Source organism: Silene latifolia, chromosome 3 (genome assembly GCF_048544455.1).
Source record: "Silene latifolia isolate original U9 population chromosome 3, ASM4854445v1, whole genome shotgun sequence".
NCBI lineage: Eukaryota > Viridiplantae > Streptophyta > Magnoliopsida > Caryophyllales > Caryophyllaceae > Silene > Silene latifolia.
In genome coordinates, this window is record NC_133528.1 from 12,772,372 (window position 1) to 12,791,116 (window position 18,745).

General features: G+C 38.1%; 1 protein-coding gene and 1 non-coding gene across 2 annotated transcripts; both read left to right on the top strand.

Moving 5' to 3' along the window:
* Positions 1-1,117: 1,117 nt before the first annotated feature.
* Positions 1,118-18,053, top strand: LOC141648689 (putative germin-like protein 2-1). The gene is made up of 4 exons (XM_074457412.1): positions 1,118-1,146; positions 1,392-1,501; positions 16,991-17,513; positions 17,996-18,053. The coding sequence occupies exons 1-4, from the start codon at positions 1,118-1,120 to the stop codon at positions 18,051-18,053; spliced, it is 720 nt and encodes a 239-aa protein (XP_074313513.1).
* LOC141650007 (small nucleolar RNA R71) lies at positions 8,737-8,843 on the top strand. Its single transcript, XR_012546072.1, has one exon. It is a non-coding gene; the product is annotated as a small nucleolar RNA R71 (small nucleolar RNA).
* Positions 18,054-18,745: the final 692 nt, after the last annotated feature.

Here is an 18,745-nt window from a genome sequence, read left to right on the forward strand (position 1 = left end):
TCCTGGTCAATTGTTGTCCTTTATATTTTAAGAATGAACTTGATGAACAATTTGATCATTCACACTCAATTTGGTTCACTTGTCATTTACTAATTGGTCCCCTCCTCTTTTCTTGATTTTTGTGCCAAAATCAAAGGACAACAAATGACCGGGACGGAGGGAGTAGCTAATAAGCTAACTGATTTTATAAAAAAAATGTTTGTCAAACTAGCTGAAAAGATAGCTGATTATTGGTGAAATTAGATAAAAGGATATAGTAATTATTTAATACAATATTATAGGTTACATGGGTACAAAGGGAAGATAATTTAGATCAGATACCTCATTAGTCATTTCTCAAATATTACCGTACGTATCATTTCTTTTCAGATAGCTTATTTGGTTAAATAAGCTACTTGTCAAATAGCTACAAAAAATAAGTTAGCTGAAACTTTGGTCAAATAAGCTACTCTGGTCAAATAAATTAGAGGTGATAATCATTGACACGACATTAAGAGACGAAGTTAACGAGTTAGGTTAAGACATTGTGACCCATATAAGTAACTGGGTTGACACCGATACGACACGATACTTAAATGGTTCGGGTTAGGGTTGAGCTCTTTTGACACGAACCCGACACGAATAACACAATTATTTAAAAGTGTCATAATATATTTGGTTTGAATCATGATCCAATCAAACAACATAAAAATAAGCATTTTCGTTCATCATTTTTGGTATAATAGGGCTATAAAGCTTAATTTATTTTATTAGTTTATTGGTTTAAACGACGGGTTAAGTGGGTTAAAAATTACTTGTTAAAAGATAAATGAGATAAACAGATCGGGTTGAGTTATAGAAAAATTAAATGGATTGAGTTACGGTTGAGACAAATGACCCGTTTATGTCATTGGGCCGGGTTAGGGTTGAAATATTGGTAAGAATGATAACCCGTTTAAAGCTGAGACGAATACGAATGTGACAAGACCTGATTTATTTGCTAGGTCTACAATAAATCACTTAAAATATCTTATCAAATCGAGTCGTAAAAATACATAAACGATGAAAATCAATGATCCAAGACCATAAAAGATAATCAAACAATTAAAATGAAATAGTCAACGATAATGTAAGATTAATGGACTTTGTCCACCATAATCCAACATTGTAACAAGACTAGTTATTCTAACACGGTAATCTTTTCTCATTATTTTACATTACTTTTGATTTACAATAGCGTTATCGTAGAACTTTAACGACCAGTTCAACTCCCCTACAGTTTCCATCTAATGCTATAAAAAGAGATGTTTTTCAATATTACTCCATCAAATTAACGTCTAAAATCTTCACTTTCTACAAGAAAAACTAAGAAATATGTATAGTCCAATACGTCAATAATGGCATTTCTAAAGCTTTTACTTTCAACAATTGCTTGCATGGCTATACTTGTCTTTGGCATACGCCACCGATCCGTCCCAGCTACAAGACTTTTGTGTCGCAACAAGTGATCCTACAAAAGCAGGTGAATATCTTATACTCCTTTTGTCTTAATCATTTGTTACTTTTTTTTTTTGTTTATTGTGAGGGATTCTTTAATCATTTATAAACTAGTATTGGTGCCCGGCTTCGCCCGGGCTACCTGATGGTCTCAAGTTAAACCTCGCAAGTGCACGATTTTATCGTTGTACACTTAAAAGGGTCGATCCCACAAGGAGTAGGTGGAGTACTAATCGTTCTAATTCACCGGTTTAGCTAAGTCGATAAATAACAAAGAGGGTAGTAGCAAACTAACGCTAAACTAACAAATTTAAAGACAAACAACAAGATAAGGTAAAAACAAGCTAAGGATAGGAGATAGATCAAATATAGAGAAAGACTAGAACTCGGTCCGACCATGAATATGAGTAATTCCACACACTAATCGTCTCGGCTAATCAAAAGGGGTAGAGAGGTAAGGGGGAGATGGCTCTAATTCGCCTAGAACCTCCCTTCCGGTCTCGCACTAGGACACTAGCTACTCCGACTAACCCCCCTCCCGGGTTCGAAAGCCGGTCTCCCTAACTCAAAACCCGACAACCCCAAGAACATGCATTTTCCCAAGGAGGTCAAGTAAAAGGTCAAGGTCATTAAGCCCTCATCATATTCCGGGTCATCCCACTCCCCCTTTGGGAGGTCGATTTCAAACACTAGCCTAGAGGCACCCTCCCTCGGTTCTCCCTTCCGGTCTCAACCTTAGTTGGTGACAAGGGTCGGTCCCCAAATACTCGACTAACAACCTAACCAACTTCCGTTGGTGGACAAGGGTTAAAAGCCGACACTACCCGGAAACTAAACCTTAAGCATGAAAATTCCCCAAGACTACCCTAACCAATTTCCCCCACAAATTAGCCTAATAATGATTAATTAGTGAAATTACCCATATTGGGTCAAACCGAGTCCTAGAAGGAGACTACTCACTAATCATGTTTCTAAAGGCAAAGAAAACAACAAAGATAGAGTCTTTAAGCATAAACATGGTGATAAGATGAATTCTACCTTTAAATATGCAACAACCCAACAATAATTAGGAAGAAAGATGGTTTTAATCTAATAGCAAGGATGAACAAACAAAAAGACACAATCTTTAACACAATCAACTCAAAGATTAAGTCTTTGAGGACAACTATCCCAAGAAGAACAAAGGAGAGAGAAATAATGAAAAGATGAACAAGGAAAAGATGAACAATGGTGAAAACAACAACAATTAAACAACAAACATGCAAATTTAACTAAGCTATCAACAAACAACAAGTCTCAACAAATTCCAACAAAAAGAAATCTAACAACAACAAACAACAATGGAAAACAATTGAAGAACAAGGGAGAAAAGAGAAAAAGGAAAGAAGTAATACCAACTATTGAAAGGATGAACAATAAGGAAGAACAAGATAAGAACAATAATAATAATCTTTTAATTTATGAAGAATGTTTGCCAAGTTACAAAAGATTTGAGTCTCTCTTTCTTAGCCTTACAAATTCTCTCTCAAACTAGGATTGGATCCCTAATTTTCTGGGAAATCAAGTATATATATGCCTCCAAAAAGTTAGGTGAGAGTACAAGAAGAAGAAAGAAGAAAAGCTGCACAATTAGGGGAGTAAATTGTACCGGGAGGGTACAATTATGCCGGCGGGTACAATTATACCGGGGGCGGGTACAATTGTACCCTCTCGGGTAAAAAGTCAAAATGGGCTGAAAAAAGCTGAAAACGCCAAAAACTTGAGAGGTACCCGTAGGGTAAAGTTGTGCCGGTCGGGTAAAGTTGTGCCGGTCGGGTGAAGTTAACTCCCTCGGTTGTAATTCCTCCTAGTTGCTTCCATTCTTCGAGTAAATTCCGCTCCAAGTTCCGTCCCTCTTACATTTTCGAGCATGGTACCTACAAAAGGGTTCATAAGTACGGGAAAAATGCTCAAAAGAGGTCTTACACTAAGCATGAGGGAAAAGAACTCGGACTAGGCTAATACTAACTAAATGAGTTCATAATGCTTGATTTATCATGACAAAATGGGTCCGGGACATCAAAATATAGGGGTTGAAATGGTGTTATCAAATCTCCCCACACTTGACCCTTACTCGTCCCCGAGTAAGTCCAAAACCAAAGCACAAGAGACTACAATAATATCTATCAAGGGCGTGTGCACAATATAAGCATCACTCAATTACTCTAAATTAATAGCCGATCGAGTATTAGCGCACTCAACGCCCCTTCAACTCACAATTTGACACTCATGAGGGAAAAGTGCCCTATTGCAAGGCAAGTTGGGTCTTGCTACAAAATTTTCGACACATTCATCATGAAAGCACGTGATCAATAAATAGGATGCATCTAACAAAATGATCCACTTTCCTCATCTAAGTGGTCGGATTTTTCAAACAACAAAACGTGGTCCCGGTCGGGAGTACCGTCTCAGAAGTGCCAATTGAGGTGCCAACCCCCTAAATGTGACAAAAGCAACCCTTGTGTGACCAATGCTCAAGAAACAAATTCAAGAGCGGGGAAAGGGAAGAAAGGGCAAGTCCGCCGAGAATTACAAAACCGACACAAGATTCAACCAAAGGACCCATGACTAAGGGGACCAAGGCAACGACATCCTCACGGTTTTCACTCGTCACTCAATGAAAGAACAGGGTGATTTTTGTGATAAAAAGTAACCAAAATCACTCAACTAACTCGACTAGCGAAAACGTGCCCGCAATCTAGTGTGTAAAATCGTCCTATGTCCAATGAAATGCAAACAATGGGAAAATGCACAAAACATGAAGCAAGGGTTACAACGGGGCTAAGGAGAAGGTCGAAACGGGATTGGTGCAAGCACCGTTTGGACATGTGGGGCTCAAATCAAGAATCGTCGACACATCACATCCCATCTCTTATTGCAACACATGAGACACGTCTATGCCCTAACATAGCAATGATGACCAAAACTATGCAAAAATTGCATAAACCCAACTCAAGTAGGAAAAATTTGATAAAACTCCTTTTATTTCAACAAATGGTTACGTCTACACCGTAACAACGATTCGGTTTCCCAAGCCATGCAAAAAATGTGTAAACCCGACTCATCTTTGGAAAAACATCAATTTGCCCCTTTTTATTTAGCAACGGCTTTTTCTACCCCTTTAAATGATGAGTAGGGGTGTTGCTTGCCTTTTTCTTTTTCTTGACAACAAAGAAATATATACAACACAACTCATTTTTTTCGATTTTTTCAGGACTTTTTCACTTTTCTATTTTGTTTTTCGTTTCTTTTTTTTTTTTTTTTTTTTTTTTCAAAACCTCTTATTTATATATATAAAGCCAAATCATACCAAATCCCGACCCAAATGGATATGTATGCTATCCATCACTATGCCCCAAATCACCTCCTCCAACACAACTACAAAAACCGACCAATTCTTGATTAGGGAAGAGTGGTTATGGGAATGTAGCTATTTAGGTGGGTTTGCCAAATGAAAAGGCTAAGCTCAAAGGGGGTGAATAAAAAATGGAGATAATAGAAGGGACAAAACAAGGCAATATGGCTATGTGAGGTTCATATAAAGCGATTTTTGCTTCATATCGTGTGCACAAAAATGTAATGCAATTTCATGATCTAAGGACGATGCGACACACTTATGCGTAATGATGTGACACGCCTCGCGAGGAGACCTACTCTCGAACCTAGATGAGGGCGGGGTATGAATGTACCCGCCCTAGGAGGCTCTACCCTTACCTTTGAGTAGCTAAGTCGAGCCAAAGGTCTAGTCTACGGCCCTAGGTCTCACAAGATCGGTCCAAACTCATTGGTCAAGCCCTCCTTCCTCGGCTAACTAAGAGGCCACGGGCGCGAGTCACGAGGAGGGGAAAGGCACAATTGGGCACATTAGTTCATCATGGGGGTACTTGGTTCCCTTCCTCGACCATGTTCTTCCTTAAAAGTTTATATACAAACTCAACGCAAAAGGAAAGAAATGCAACATATATTTACATGTGAACAAATGCATGCGGAAATTTAAACAAACATGAAATGAAACGTGCAACAAATTGGCTAAACCTAGCAGCACATCAACACCAAAATTCCAAACGGTCTCCCAAGGAGACACCCAAAGCAACAAAATTCCCATTCTCCTTCAAAGTATGCAAGATACCAAAAAGAAAGAATAGTAAAAGGAGTAAGAGATAGGAAGGATTATACCAAGCGGTCTTCTAGCTCCTTTTTGCCTCAAGTGGTCAATGCGCCATGCCAAAGGTTAGATAAAACATATATATACAATGCAAATATTTTTGGATTTTTCAGAAATTTTTCAAATTTTTAGGCATTTTATCTAATTTATAAGCATTTACAAATATAAACAAATATTCACAAGAGTGGATATTTCCCTCCCCACACTTGAGATGTACATTATCCTCAATGGACAAAAGCATAGGGAGTGAATAACAAAAAGAAATGAACATATTTTGATGGATTTTTGATTTTTCAAAGGCAAAATAACATATTTTTGTGATTTTTGGTTTTGAAAAATTTAAAAGACGTATTTTTGGGTTTTTGAGATGAGAACTCCCTCCCCACACTTATTTATTTACATTACTTCCAAATGGAAATAAATGTGTGGAGGAAAATAAAAATAAAAATGCATGTTTTTGGTTTTTTTTTAGGCCCTCCCCACACTTATTTATAGACATGGGAGGGCATTTAGAGAAATAAAAGAACATGTTTTTGTTGGTTTTTGTCATTTTTCAATTTTTTTGTGATTTTAAAAATAAGAATGCAATGCATGCTCTATACTATATGCAATAATTGAAAGGACAATGCAAACTATACTACATGAATGCATAGAGAGCTAATTTAGATTATCTCCTATTTGGGTCATGTCACTAAATGCAAAATGCGATAAAAACTTAATTAAAGAGAAGGAGAATATATACATTGTGGTGGTTGTTAAGTAACTCCACCAAACCTCTTCATCAAAGAGTCTTCAATCAACCGGGATCCCCCTCTTGGAATCCCACTATCCCTTTAACAACTTCAAATTTTCCCATGGAGTAAGAGCTTCCAAGTTTTGACAACATTTCATGTACACCGCTTATGGCGTGGTGCACTTCCGACCATTTCCGGGCAATTTCTTCTTCACGCTTCTTCTTGTCATGGACAAGAACTTCTTCATTTTCGAGGCTTGGTTCACATTTCCCTTTTCTTTTCACTTTCTTTCTCCATTTTTTTGGTTTCTTCTTCTCAATCATTGGCTTCATTTTTGAAGGGGTATTAGTGCTAGAATCAAATTTGGGAGGGATCACATTGGGGTGATCCCCTCCTCCCTCAAGCTTTAACTCTTCTTTTCCTTTTTCATTTGTTGGGCAAGCTTCTAATGGATCCAAAAATGAAGGCCCTAAATTAGGTTCATTCAAGTTATCTTCCACCATATCCACCCTACAACAAGAGTTGCCCATAGGAGGAGACTTCATGGAATTATTGAGTTCAAACTCAATCTTCTCATTACCCACTTGGAGTGAGAGTTTTCCACTCTTAACATCTATCATAGCACCTCCCGTGGCCAAGCAAGGCCTCCCTAAAATGATTGGCACATGGCTATCTTCGGGCATGTCCATGACAAAGAAGTCGCATGGGATCACAAGTTTTCCAACCTTCAAAGGAACATCTTCAATTACTCCCAAGGGATACTTAACCGAACGATCGGCTAGTTGTAGGGAGATCTTTGAAGGCTTCAAATCTTCCAAGTGTAGCTTCTTAAACAAGGAAAGAGGCATTAAGCTAACACTAGCTCCCAAATCACACAAAGCTCTCTTTATCTTCACCCCTTAGATAGAACAAGGAATAGAAAAGCTTCCCGGGTCTTCAAGTTTGCTAGGAAGTTTGCTAGTGAGGATTGCACTACATTCCCTAGAGAGGTTAACGGATCGTACCCCTTCACTCTTTCTCTTCATAGTGACAAGCTCCTTTAGAAACTTTCCATAGTTAGGGATTTCGGTGATCATGTCAAGAAATGGTATGGTAACATTCATGCTTTTCAAAATTTCAATGAATTTTTCGTATTTCTTCTCAAGTCTTGGCCTTGCAAGCCTTTGTGGGAAGGGAATTGGTTCAACATACTCCCTTAGAGGTGGAGTAGAATCTTTGGCTTTAGTTGGAATCGGTTCATCTTGCTTTGGAGGGTCAACCATCTTCACCTCCGTTGACTTCTCCACCTCAATTTCACCTTCTTCCACAACTTCAACCGGGTGCTCTTTCATTACTTCACTAGACACCCTTTTCCTCTTCCACTTAGGAGATTTCTCAACCTCCTCCAATTGTCTTCCACTTCTCAAAAATACCGCATTCATCTCCCTTGGGTTAACCGTATTACCCGGAAACTTCCCCGGATTTTGAGCCAATTGACTCAATTGTTGTGAAATTTGGGCTACATGAGTTTCCGTTGCTTTTTGGGATGCTCTTATTTCATTATTAACCCGGCTTTGTGAGGCAATGTGGTTGTCAAGCTTTGAGTCGACTTTTTGGTTGGCAATCACCAATTGCTCAAAGGCTTGCTCCCAAGAAGGTTTTTGAGGGGTTTGAAAGTTTTGGTTTTGAGGTTGGTTGAAATTTTGTCCCTTGAAACCCCCAAATGGTTGTTGGTTTTGAGTGACAAATTGTTTTTCTTGGAAACCGGGTGGTATTTGTCTTTGGAATTGAGAGTTTTGATTGAACCTTTGTTGTTGTGGTGAGGAAGTGGTTGGGTTTTGAATGTTTTGTGAAGCATAAGACAAGAAAGGATGAGTTATTTTTCCATTACCAAATTGGTTGTTGTTATTATTGAACCCTTGCCTTGCACTTGTGGATTCCCAAACTCCATTAGCTTGCTCATAGCACACCTCTTGGAAGGGTGCAATCAAGGGACACCCAATGGGAGTATGCCCTTGTTCCCCACACAACTCACAAGACAAGACTTGCCTTATATCGGAGCCCTTAGGTTTTGAATTTAGCAAAGCAACTTGTTGGGTGAGCTCATCTAGCATTCCCTTGACCTCCACATTCAAAACCGAATTAGAATCCTTGTTCTTGCCTTTTCTTGATTGTCTATCACTTCCCCATTCCATAGTCCTTGAAGCCATCTCCTCAATTAGCTCTTTTGCCGCTTTATGCCCCAAAATGTCTAAGGCACCTTTCCCCGATCCCGCATCCAATGAAAGCCTTAGCTCTTGAGTCAACCCTTTGTAAAAGTTGTTCACTAGCTCGGCCTCGGAAATGCCATGGTGAGGGCATAACCGTTGGAGCTTCTTATATCGTTCCCATGCCTCATATAAGGTCTCATCCTCTTCTTGAGTAAAGCTTTGTAGTTCACTCTTGACTTTGGCCGTTCTTGAGGGTGGGAAATACTTGTTCAAAAATGCCGATGCCAACTCATCCCATGTCTTGAAGGAATCCGGGTCACAATTCTTCAACCAATCCTTGGCCGAACCCCTAAGAGAACGGGGGAACAACCTAAGGCGAACCGCATCATCGGAGACCCCATTTGACTTGTACATATCACAATTTTCAAGGAACTCATTTAGATGATCGTTTGGGTTCTCCAAGGGACTTCCTCCAAATTGGTTGTCTTGAACAAGGTTGAGCAAGACATTTTTGATCTCAAAGTTATTAGCTTGAATTCTTGGCCTTTGGATGCTTGGATTGACTATGTGCTTAGGAGCCATAGTCTCTCTTATCGGAACCGGATCACCCATGGTGTTAGGTTCTTCTTCTAATACCCCAAAAGGATTTTCAAACACTTCGGTAGCTTCTTGGTGATTAGCTTCTTCAACCGGTGGTGTATCTAGAAAACCCCTTCTTCTTAGAGAATTAAGTCTTCTTGCCGTAGCTTCAATTTCAAGATCAATAGGATATGTTGGTTGACCTCTTCTTTGTCGCCTACTCATGCAAAAGACCTAAGCACTTGAAAGAAAGGATTAGTAACAAAGGGCTTAGTCTAAACTAGAACAAAAACGATTAATATCAAGCCGTACTCCCCGGCAACGGCGCCAAAAACTTGATGGTCTCAAGTTAAACCTCGCAAGTGCACGATTTTATCGTTGTACACTTAAAAGGGTCGATCCCACAAGGAGTAGGTGGAGTACTAATCGTTCTAATTCACCGGTTTAGCTAAGTCGATAAATAACAAAGAGGGTAGTAGCAAACTAACGCTAAACTAACAAATTTAAAGACAAACAACAAGATAAGGTAAAAACAAGCTAAGGATAGGAGATAGATCAAATATAGAGAAAGACTAGAACTCGGTCCGACCATGAATATGAGTAATTCCACACACTAATCGTCTCGGCTAATCAAAAGGGGTAGAGAGGTAAGGGGGAGATGGCTCTAATTCGCCTAGAACCTCCCTTCCGGTCTCGCACTAGGACACTAGCTACTCCGACTAACCCCCCTCCCGGGTTCGAAAGCCGGTCTCCCTAACTCAAAACCCGACAACCCCAAGAACATGCATTTTCCCAAGGAGGTCAAGTAAAAGGTCAAGGTCATTAAGCCCTCATCATATTCCGGGTCATCCCACTCCCCCTTCCGGAGGTCGATTTCAAACACTAGCCTAGAGGCACCCTCCCTCGGTTCTCCCTTCCGGTCTCAACCTTAGTTGGTGACAAGGGTCGGTCCCCAAATACTCGACTAACAACCTAACCAACTTCCGTTGGTGGACAAGGGTTAAAAGCCGACACTACCCGGAAACTAAACCTTAAGCATGAAAATTCCCCAAGACTACCCTAACCAATTTCCCCCACAAATTAGCCTAATAATGATTAATTAGTGAAATTACCCATATTGGGTCAAACCGAGTCCTAGAAGGAGACTACTCACTAATCATGTTTCTAAAGGCAAAGAAAACAACAAAGATAGAGTCTTTAAGCATAAACATGGTGATAAGATGAATTCTACCTTTAAATATGCAACAACCCAACAATAATTAGGAAGAAAGATGGTTTTAATCTAATAGCAAGGATGAACAAACAAAAAGACACAATCTTTAACACAATCAACTCAAAGATTAAGTCTTTGAGGACAACTATCCCAAGAAGAACAAAGGAGAGAGAAATAATGAAAAGATGAACAAGGAAAAGATGAACAATGGTGAAAACAACAACAATTAAACAACAAACATGCAAATTTAACTAAGCTATCAACAAACAACAAGTCTCAACAAATTCCAACAAAAAGAAATCTAACAACAACAAACAACAATGGAAAACAATTGAAGAACAAGGGAGAAAAGAGAAAAAGGAAAGAAGTAATACCAACTATTGAAAGGATGAACAATAAGGAAGAACAAGATAAGAACAATAATAATAATCTTTTAATTTATGAAGAATGTTTGCCAAGTTACAAAAGATTTGAGTCTCTCTTTCTTAGCCTTACAAATTCTCTCTCAAACTAGGATTGGATCCCTAATTTTCTGGGAAATCAAGTATATATATGCCTCCAAAAAGTTAGGTGAGAGTACAAGAAGAAGAAGACGAAAACTGCAGCCGAGGGAGTAAATTGTACCCGGGAGGGTACAATTATGCCCGGGCGGGTACAATTATACCCGGGCGGGTACAATTGTACCCTCTCGGGTAAAAAGTCAAAATGGGCTGAAAAAAGCTGAAAACGCCAAAAACTTGAGAGGTACCCGGCCGGGTAAAGTTGTGCCCGGTCGGGTAAAGTTGTGCCCGGTCGGGTGAAGTTAACTCCCTCGGTTGTAATTCCTCCTAGTTGCTTCCATTCTTCGAGTAAATTCCGCTCCAAGTTCCGTCCCTCTTACATTTTCGAGCATGGTACCTACAAAAGGGTTCATAAGTACGGGAAAAATGCTCAAAAGAGGTCTTACACTAAGCATGAGGGAAAAGAACTCGGACTAGGCTAATACTAACTAAATGAGTTCATAATGCTTGATTTATCATGACAAAATGGGTCCGGGACATCAAAATATAGGGGTTGAAATGGTGTTATCACTACCTCTACTTACCACTAATTTTTTTTTTTCATTAAATAAAATTAGTTAAAGTTGTACAACCCATAAATTTATCATTAATATATTTTTCTATGACATATCCTAAAATTACGGTGAAATAAATTTTGAGACAAATTCACTACTCCCGTTATTAATATTTTACTCTTATTAATGAAACAATAGTAATAACATTTCACTTGCCCGTAATCATTGTTACTTTCACTACTCTCGCTGTAATTATTGTTATTGTCACTACTGCCACATTAATATTGGTAATTTCACTACTCCCACCGTAATTATTGTTATTTTCACTATTGCCGTATTAAAAGTATAATATAAAGATGCCTTGATGAAGAATATTTTTGGAAATTACATTAAATTAAAGTAATTAAATTTAGAAAACACAAGAATATAGTGATTTTCCTTAAAATTAACATGCCTCACTTATGGAATTAATTAGTATCATCATAAAATTATACATTAAATTAAATGTAGTAAAAGTAATAGTAGCAGCAACAAGATTAATAAAATTAACGGTATTAATGTGGGAGTAGTGACATTTATAATAATGATGGTGGGAGTAGTGAAAGTAAAAACGAATGTAGTGAAAGTAACAATGGTAACAATGAGAAAAAGTATGAACAATTAAATAACCAATCGACTTAAAGAAATATTTTATTTATTTAAATATAGGCCGAATAAAATTAACGGGAATAATGAATTTAAAAGAAAAAAAATAGAGGAATTAGTAAAAGAAACAATAGTAACCACGGAAGTGGTGAACGTAATGATATTAAGAAAGAATGTCGTGAAAGTAATAATATTAATAGCGGGGTAGTGAACGTGTCTCATAATTTGTAAATAAATTTTACATTTCATCATAATTACAAGATATGCCGTAGAAAAATATATTTAAACATGTGAGTTAGACAACTCCAACATAGTTTAGTTCATTGAAAATAAAATTTAACGGTAAATAGAGGTAGCCCGGGCGAAGCCGGGCACCAAACCTAGTATTCATAAAATTGAAATCAATAGAATCTGCACAAATTTGATATGCAAAAGATTTTCCTCCACAATTTTTATGATAAAAAGTTCATTGATTTTTTATGAAATAAGGAATTGTGGATCAAAATCTCCTATATACTAAAAAATTAATAGATCTCGAAATCCTCATATTTAAATTTCCCGCCTACGTAATATTCTATTGATTTCCTAATTAATTAGTGTTCACTATCAATATTTACTAAACAATATTTATCTCTTAATTTATTTTCATAACATTAATCATTTTTATCTTTTACATAAATAAGGCTAATAAAATATCGTCTTGGAATTACATATGCAAATTTTCTACCCTTTTCAAAATGGAGGTAAACTGAATTAGTTTAATTAATTGTCAAATTCTGTAAAATCTGTATCTAAAATGTCGTGCATTTGCACGGGAGCTACACTAATTATTAACTCATCCGATGAGTTATCGGTTCTAAATAGCTTATTGGGTATCTTCGGTTTAATATGGGCCGAAAATTTATTAGTAGCCTAAAATGCAAATATTAATCTATTCGGACCGCATCAATAGCTAAGAATGCCCGATTAATATTTGCATTAATATAATCTAATGAGTCCATTTTCGTCCTACACGCAGCATACTTTAATGGGCCGCGGCCCATAACTACTTCCTATAAATATACACACATTATTACCCTGTTTACACACTTCCTTCTCTTCTTCTTCTTCTTTTTTTTATCTCACTTCCTCTTCTTAACCATGGCCCCTCCAAAAAAAATGAAATTAAACGTTCAAGATGTTGGTTATTGGGGCGGCGGCGGTGGTGGTCGAGGTAGAGGTAGACGTGGCGGTCTTAGTGCTCCTGGGCATGGTGGGGGTGGTAGTCTTGTTGGTCGGGGTGGTCGGGGCGGTCGTAGTGGTCCCGGCGGACGTGGCGGTCAGAGCGGACGTGGCGGACATGGCGGTCAGAGCGGACGTGGCGGACGTGGCGGTCGTCATAGCGGCGTGGAGATCCCTTAATCGGGTCCATCACACGGTGCTATTGATTTAAAACTATATAGTATAATTAATTTGTATAAATTTCTTTAATTACATTGAAGTCCCTTGGTTTCTGGAATTAATATATAGTATTGATTTGCCATGGATTATTAATATTTTGCCACGAATATTGTTACATTTATTAGTATTTCCCATGGTACCCTCGAACTTTGGCAGATTACACATGGTACCCCTCATTTTAAGTTTCTACATGTGGTACCCCTGTATTTACATTTTTCTTTCCCAATATACCCTTGCCAGACTTCTGTTATCACGCTTACTATTATTGACTTGTGACTCTTTTTTTTGTTATTTAAATCCTTATTTTATCTAACAAACACACCTCAAGCCTAATCTTACTCATCCTCTCTACTACCACCACCACTACTACCACACCATAACCACCAAACTCCGACAACGACTACTCCCCCACCCTTATTTCCACCCTAGTTCAACCCCATTCTCGCCCTATACCTCGCCTAAATCAACCCTATACATAGCCACCAAACACCATAAATCTGCCCTGAATAACCCATTAACTTCAAAGCCCAAAAAAGGGCCTTCACACAAACACATTCCAGCGGCAAAACCACCGTGTTTCAAACCCACATTGGCCCCCTTCAACGCGCCTCATACAACCCTTCAAGCCACCGGTACAACCGCCTCCCTTTCTGCTCTCATACAGCCACCAGATCTGCCTCACCATCTTCCCACAACCAGCTTTAAACACCCCTCACAACACGCCCAAAACAACCCCATATTTTTCACCCTTTTTCGGGCTTTGAAGTTGAATTGGCGGGTTTATGGTAGATTTAGGTTGTTTGATTGGTGGTTGTGTATGGGGCTGATTAGGGTGAGGTATATGGCTGGAATGGGTTTGAACTAGAGCGGGAATAAGGGTGGGAGAGTGGTGTTTGTCAGAGTTTGGCAGGTGGTGGTGTGGTGGTAGTGGTAGAGGAGATGAGTGAGATTTAGGCATTTAGTCTTGAAGTGTGTTTTGTTAGATTAAATAAGGATTTAGATAACAAAAAAGGGAGTCATTAGTCAATAATAGTAACGGTGTTATGACGGAAATCTGCCAAGGGTATTTTGGGAAAGAAAAACGTAAATATAGGGGTACCACATGTAGAAACTTAAAAAGAGGGGTACCATGTGTAATCTGCCAAAGTTCGAGGGTACCATGGGAAATATCCGTTATTATTATTATTGTCTTCATTTTCTTATAGAAATTTTTATATTTTTATTTGTGAACAATAATTCAAGGTAGTCAATGATTAGCATTATTTTGAAAAATTATGGCGGAGATTATAATTTGTGTTTAATATTAGATATATTGACGTTAATTTTAAGTTTAATTTTTTGTTTAATTTTCTTAACAAATAAAAGACAAATATTAATATTTATTGTGCTTTAATTATTGTTTAATGTTACGGAAAATTCACGTGGAGCATTAACAAGGGCTAGGATGGTTTGGGTAAAATTGAAAGTTTTTTCCCTTTTTTTTTTCTCATGTAGCTCAGTGTCTGTGACTTAAATTCGATCTCAACTTCTCTAGAGACAATTTTTATTTTATGCAGGTTCCACATGTGTGCAATGGGAGATAAGCGAATCACGCACTACAACAAATTAATTGTTGGACCGCATTTATCTAGTGGCATAAGTAGAAAAGGTCAGCTTAGTCGTACGTGGCATTTAATCGGACATTTGCTATTAGTGCCGCCTTCAGCATTTTTGGTCAATTCCGCGCACAATTCCTCTGGCGCCCATTTCTTATCATTTATTTTCATTTCAAATAACATTCACACTTTATGTTTAGGCCTCTCCTAAAAAAAACCTAAAAACTACTTCATTTCCTCTTTTAAGCTTCAAAATATAAAAATTACTTCATTTCCCCTTCTAAGCTTAAAAACCTAAAACCTAAAATAATGGTGTCAGCTAAGCCTAACTTCTTAATTATAGGTATGAATCTTGATGTTTAAGCCTACATTATCAATCATATCATTTAATAAATGTTCTAATATTTGTTTTTTTGTGAGATTTAGGGAAGGATATCACAGCTAGTGTGTGTTTATGGCTGTGTACTATCACATTTGGATTTAACACGAGTTGAGGCCAGTATTCTCAGACTCAAGCTACTGTCAAATACTATAGTAGAGAGGTCAAAATGAGGATTTTATCATGCTTGGACACTGATGTATCCAGGTGAGTGGATGTGTGGATGGTATGAAATTTCTTTGGCGGATGCACTCTCAACAGCCACTTTAAAGGTTTCAAAGTTCCAGTCAGAGTCTACCAAGATTAGACTACCACCTCCGTACAGTTCACCTTTCCCAGCCGGGCTTCCATCAGTGTAGATGGTATGAAATTCCTTTGACGGAGGGATTGGATGACGGAGGAGGGTAGGGGATCCCCTGAGTGAAGAAGATGGATAGGAGTGGGTTGAATCTTGAACCACGATATTGGCATCAATGACAGCTTGTTTGAAATATGATTTAAAAAGCAGAGGGATATCTGATGAATGCAGATACCAAGTGATCAACATGGATGAAATGATACCACTTGATAGGTGGTTTTTTCTGGGCCATGATTTTGTACCAACCCTCAAGGCTTCCTTGTAGGTATTTCTTGTGATAATTAGCATAGGTTAAACAATCCTAAATAAAGAAACAAAAGAAGCAAATTTTTTTTTCTACAATAGTAAACTGATATTAAAATAAAACAAAGTTTGTTAAAGTACAAACCCCGGGATACCGGAGTTCTGTAGACTACTGGAAAACCAACAAACCGAACTAACGTTACGCGAGTATAAAACAGAAAAGGGAAGACGACGCTTCTTGCGGGGAGGATGATAAAATTCGTCGAAGTGGAAAAGATCCGTCCCCTTCCTTTTAGCCTTTGTAGCTGCTGTAATTTCCTTGGTGTACCTGTAAATACATAGAGAAAAGTCGAGCGAGACCGAAGATCTTTTCTTCGTATGAATACTAGCTTGGGTCACATGTCTTCGATGGTAGGAATAAGCCACCTTACGTCGACAACTCCTATTCTTATTGTGCATGTTATCCCTGAGCGCAACAAATTGGAACTGAACCGCAGAAACCTTGCTGACTTAAGCCAAGTCCGATGATACCCGCTTCTTTTTAGCAATTTGTAAAACAACTTCCTCGATAATAAAGACAGAGGGAACAGTGTAATCCACAATATTCCAATATTGTCACTTTAAATTTACTAGTTTACTTCACTTGTTATTACAGATTCACAGGTCTTGAGTGGTATAATCCACTTTTCCTATGGTTAAACGTTGAATAAATAAGAGTAAACCTGAAACTTTGTATTAGTGTCAACACTGAAAAAAAAAGTCGCGAATCGCATGTTGCTACGAGTACATAATTTAAATTTGATTTACTTCGTGTTATTTTGAACGTACATGATACGACATGATTTGCAAAAACTAATAATAATCCGGTTATCTCTTTACAGTGTTTGTAAATGGGCTCTTATGCAAGAACCAAAACGAAGCAACTCCAGATGATTTTTACTTCAAAGGGTTAGACGTTCCGGCCAACACTAACAACAGGCTTGGATCCGGCGTGACTCTAGTAAACCCAACAAACCTAGCAGGACTCAACACCCTTGGCATATCCGTTGCTAGGCTCGACTTTGCACCATACGGGCTCATATCACCCCACACTCACCCTTGCGCCACTGAGGTTTTCACCGTTATGGAGGGTACTATCTACGTGGGTTTCATCACCTCAAATCAGGCCAATGGCGGCAACAAGTTATTCACTAAGGTGCTTAACAAAGGTGACGTGTTTGTTTTTCCACAAGGCCTTATTCATTTCCAGCTGAACATTGGCAAAACCCCTGCAGTTGCCTTCTCAGGATTGAGTAGCCAAAACCCGGGTGTAGTCACTATTCCTAACGCGGTCTTTGGTTCCGACCCACTTATTTCCGTTGATGTTCTTTCCAAGGCGTTCCAGCTTGATGTTGGCCTTGTTAAGTACCACTACTACAGATACAGCCTATAACAACGGGTAAAAACCGTTGTAAAATAAAAAAGCGGACGTTGTTAAAGCGGCCGTTGTAGAAGGTATTTACAACGGTTTGCTTATTTAGTGAAACCGTTGTCTAAAGTATTCACCACGGTTAAAAGCCGTTGTTGTTGGGTGTTCTCCGTTGTGGAAAGTGTTTCAAAATTTTGGAGGGAATAATATAACAACGGTTGTCGTATGTATAACCGTTGTTGTAACTTTCCCTCCAAAATTATGAAGTCTTTTGACAACGGGTTTATGTTAAATACCCGTTGTTGAAATTGTTAGTAACAACGGTTCTTTGTTTAATACCCGTTGTTGTAATTTTACATCCAAAATTGTGAATACTTTTAACAACGGTTCTTTGATTAAAACCTGTTGTTGAATATTATGCGCGGGTATTTGTAAATGTCATTCACAACGGTGTTATTTTTATTAACCGTTGTGAAAGGTATTCACAACGGTTTTTTTTTAGTAACCGTTTTTATTACGTACACCTAATGTTCTGAAAAATTAAATTTGTTTCATGCCATTCAAAAACCTCGCATATATCAAAGACCATATACCAAAGACCAAAGATAAATCATAGTGGGTTCATCGAACTCAATAGATTCAATTCAACCACATACAACAAAGCAAACATCATATATATATAATTACAAGGAGTTGAATTTACATGAACTAATTAATCATTCCCTAACTTCAACAAAAAATTACTAATAAGTGATCTAAACTGTGAGTATAGTATCATGCATTTCTATCTATATATATTCTAAGACGTAGTTGCCCCACATGTCTCTTACCTCGTCTATATCTATACTTGAGTATTGCTCAATCTGTTAGTTGGTTGATTACATCTGCGGAAAAAACAAAGAGAATACATTATGGTATATATAGCAGCAAGCAAGACAACATTAGCAACATCATGGTATATATAGCAGCAATTGCAAGACAACATTAGCTCTAATTTAAAAAAAAGTAATAAACACATGTTTAAATTATTACTAACCCTTTCTGGAATAACGAGATATCTTCGCCTAATAATCTCCAACATGAACCGACAAGCGTAGTATCCACATTGTATGCTATCCGGGTGGCGAGGGGCCTATTATTACATAAAAAAAACAGACGAGAGAAGGCTCACATCGGAATCTTGAACTTTAGGTATTGTATTAGTATTAAACACAGATTTTGCACTTAA

Excerpts from the sequence above, each read along its gene's own strand:
- LOC141648689 (XM_074457412.1), top strand. The coding sequence starts at position 1,118 with ATGGACTTTGTCCACCATAATCCAACATT. Across the intron at positions 1,147-1,391 it reads GTCCACCATAATCCAACATT|CTTTTACTTTCAACAATTGC; the intron begins GTAACAAGACTA and ends GCATTTCTAAAG. Across the intron at positions 1,502-16,990 it reads AAGTGATCCTACAAAAGCAG|TGTTTGTAAATGGGCTCTTA; the intron begins GTGAATATCTTA and ends ATCTCTTTACAG.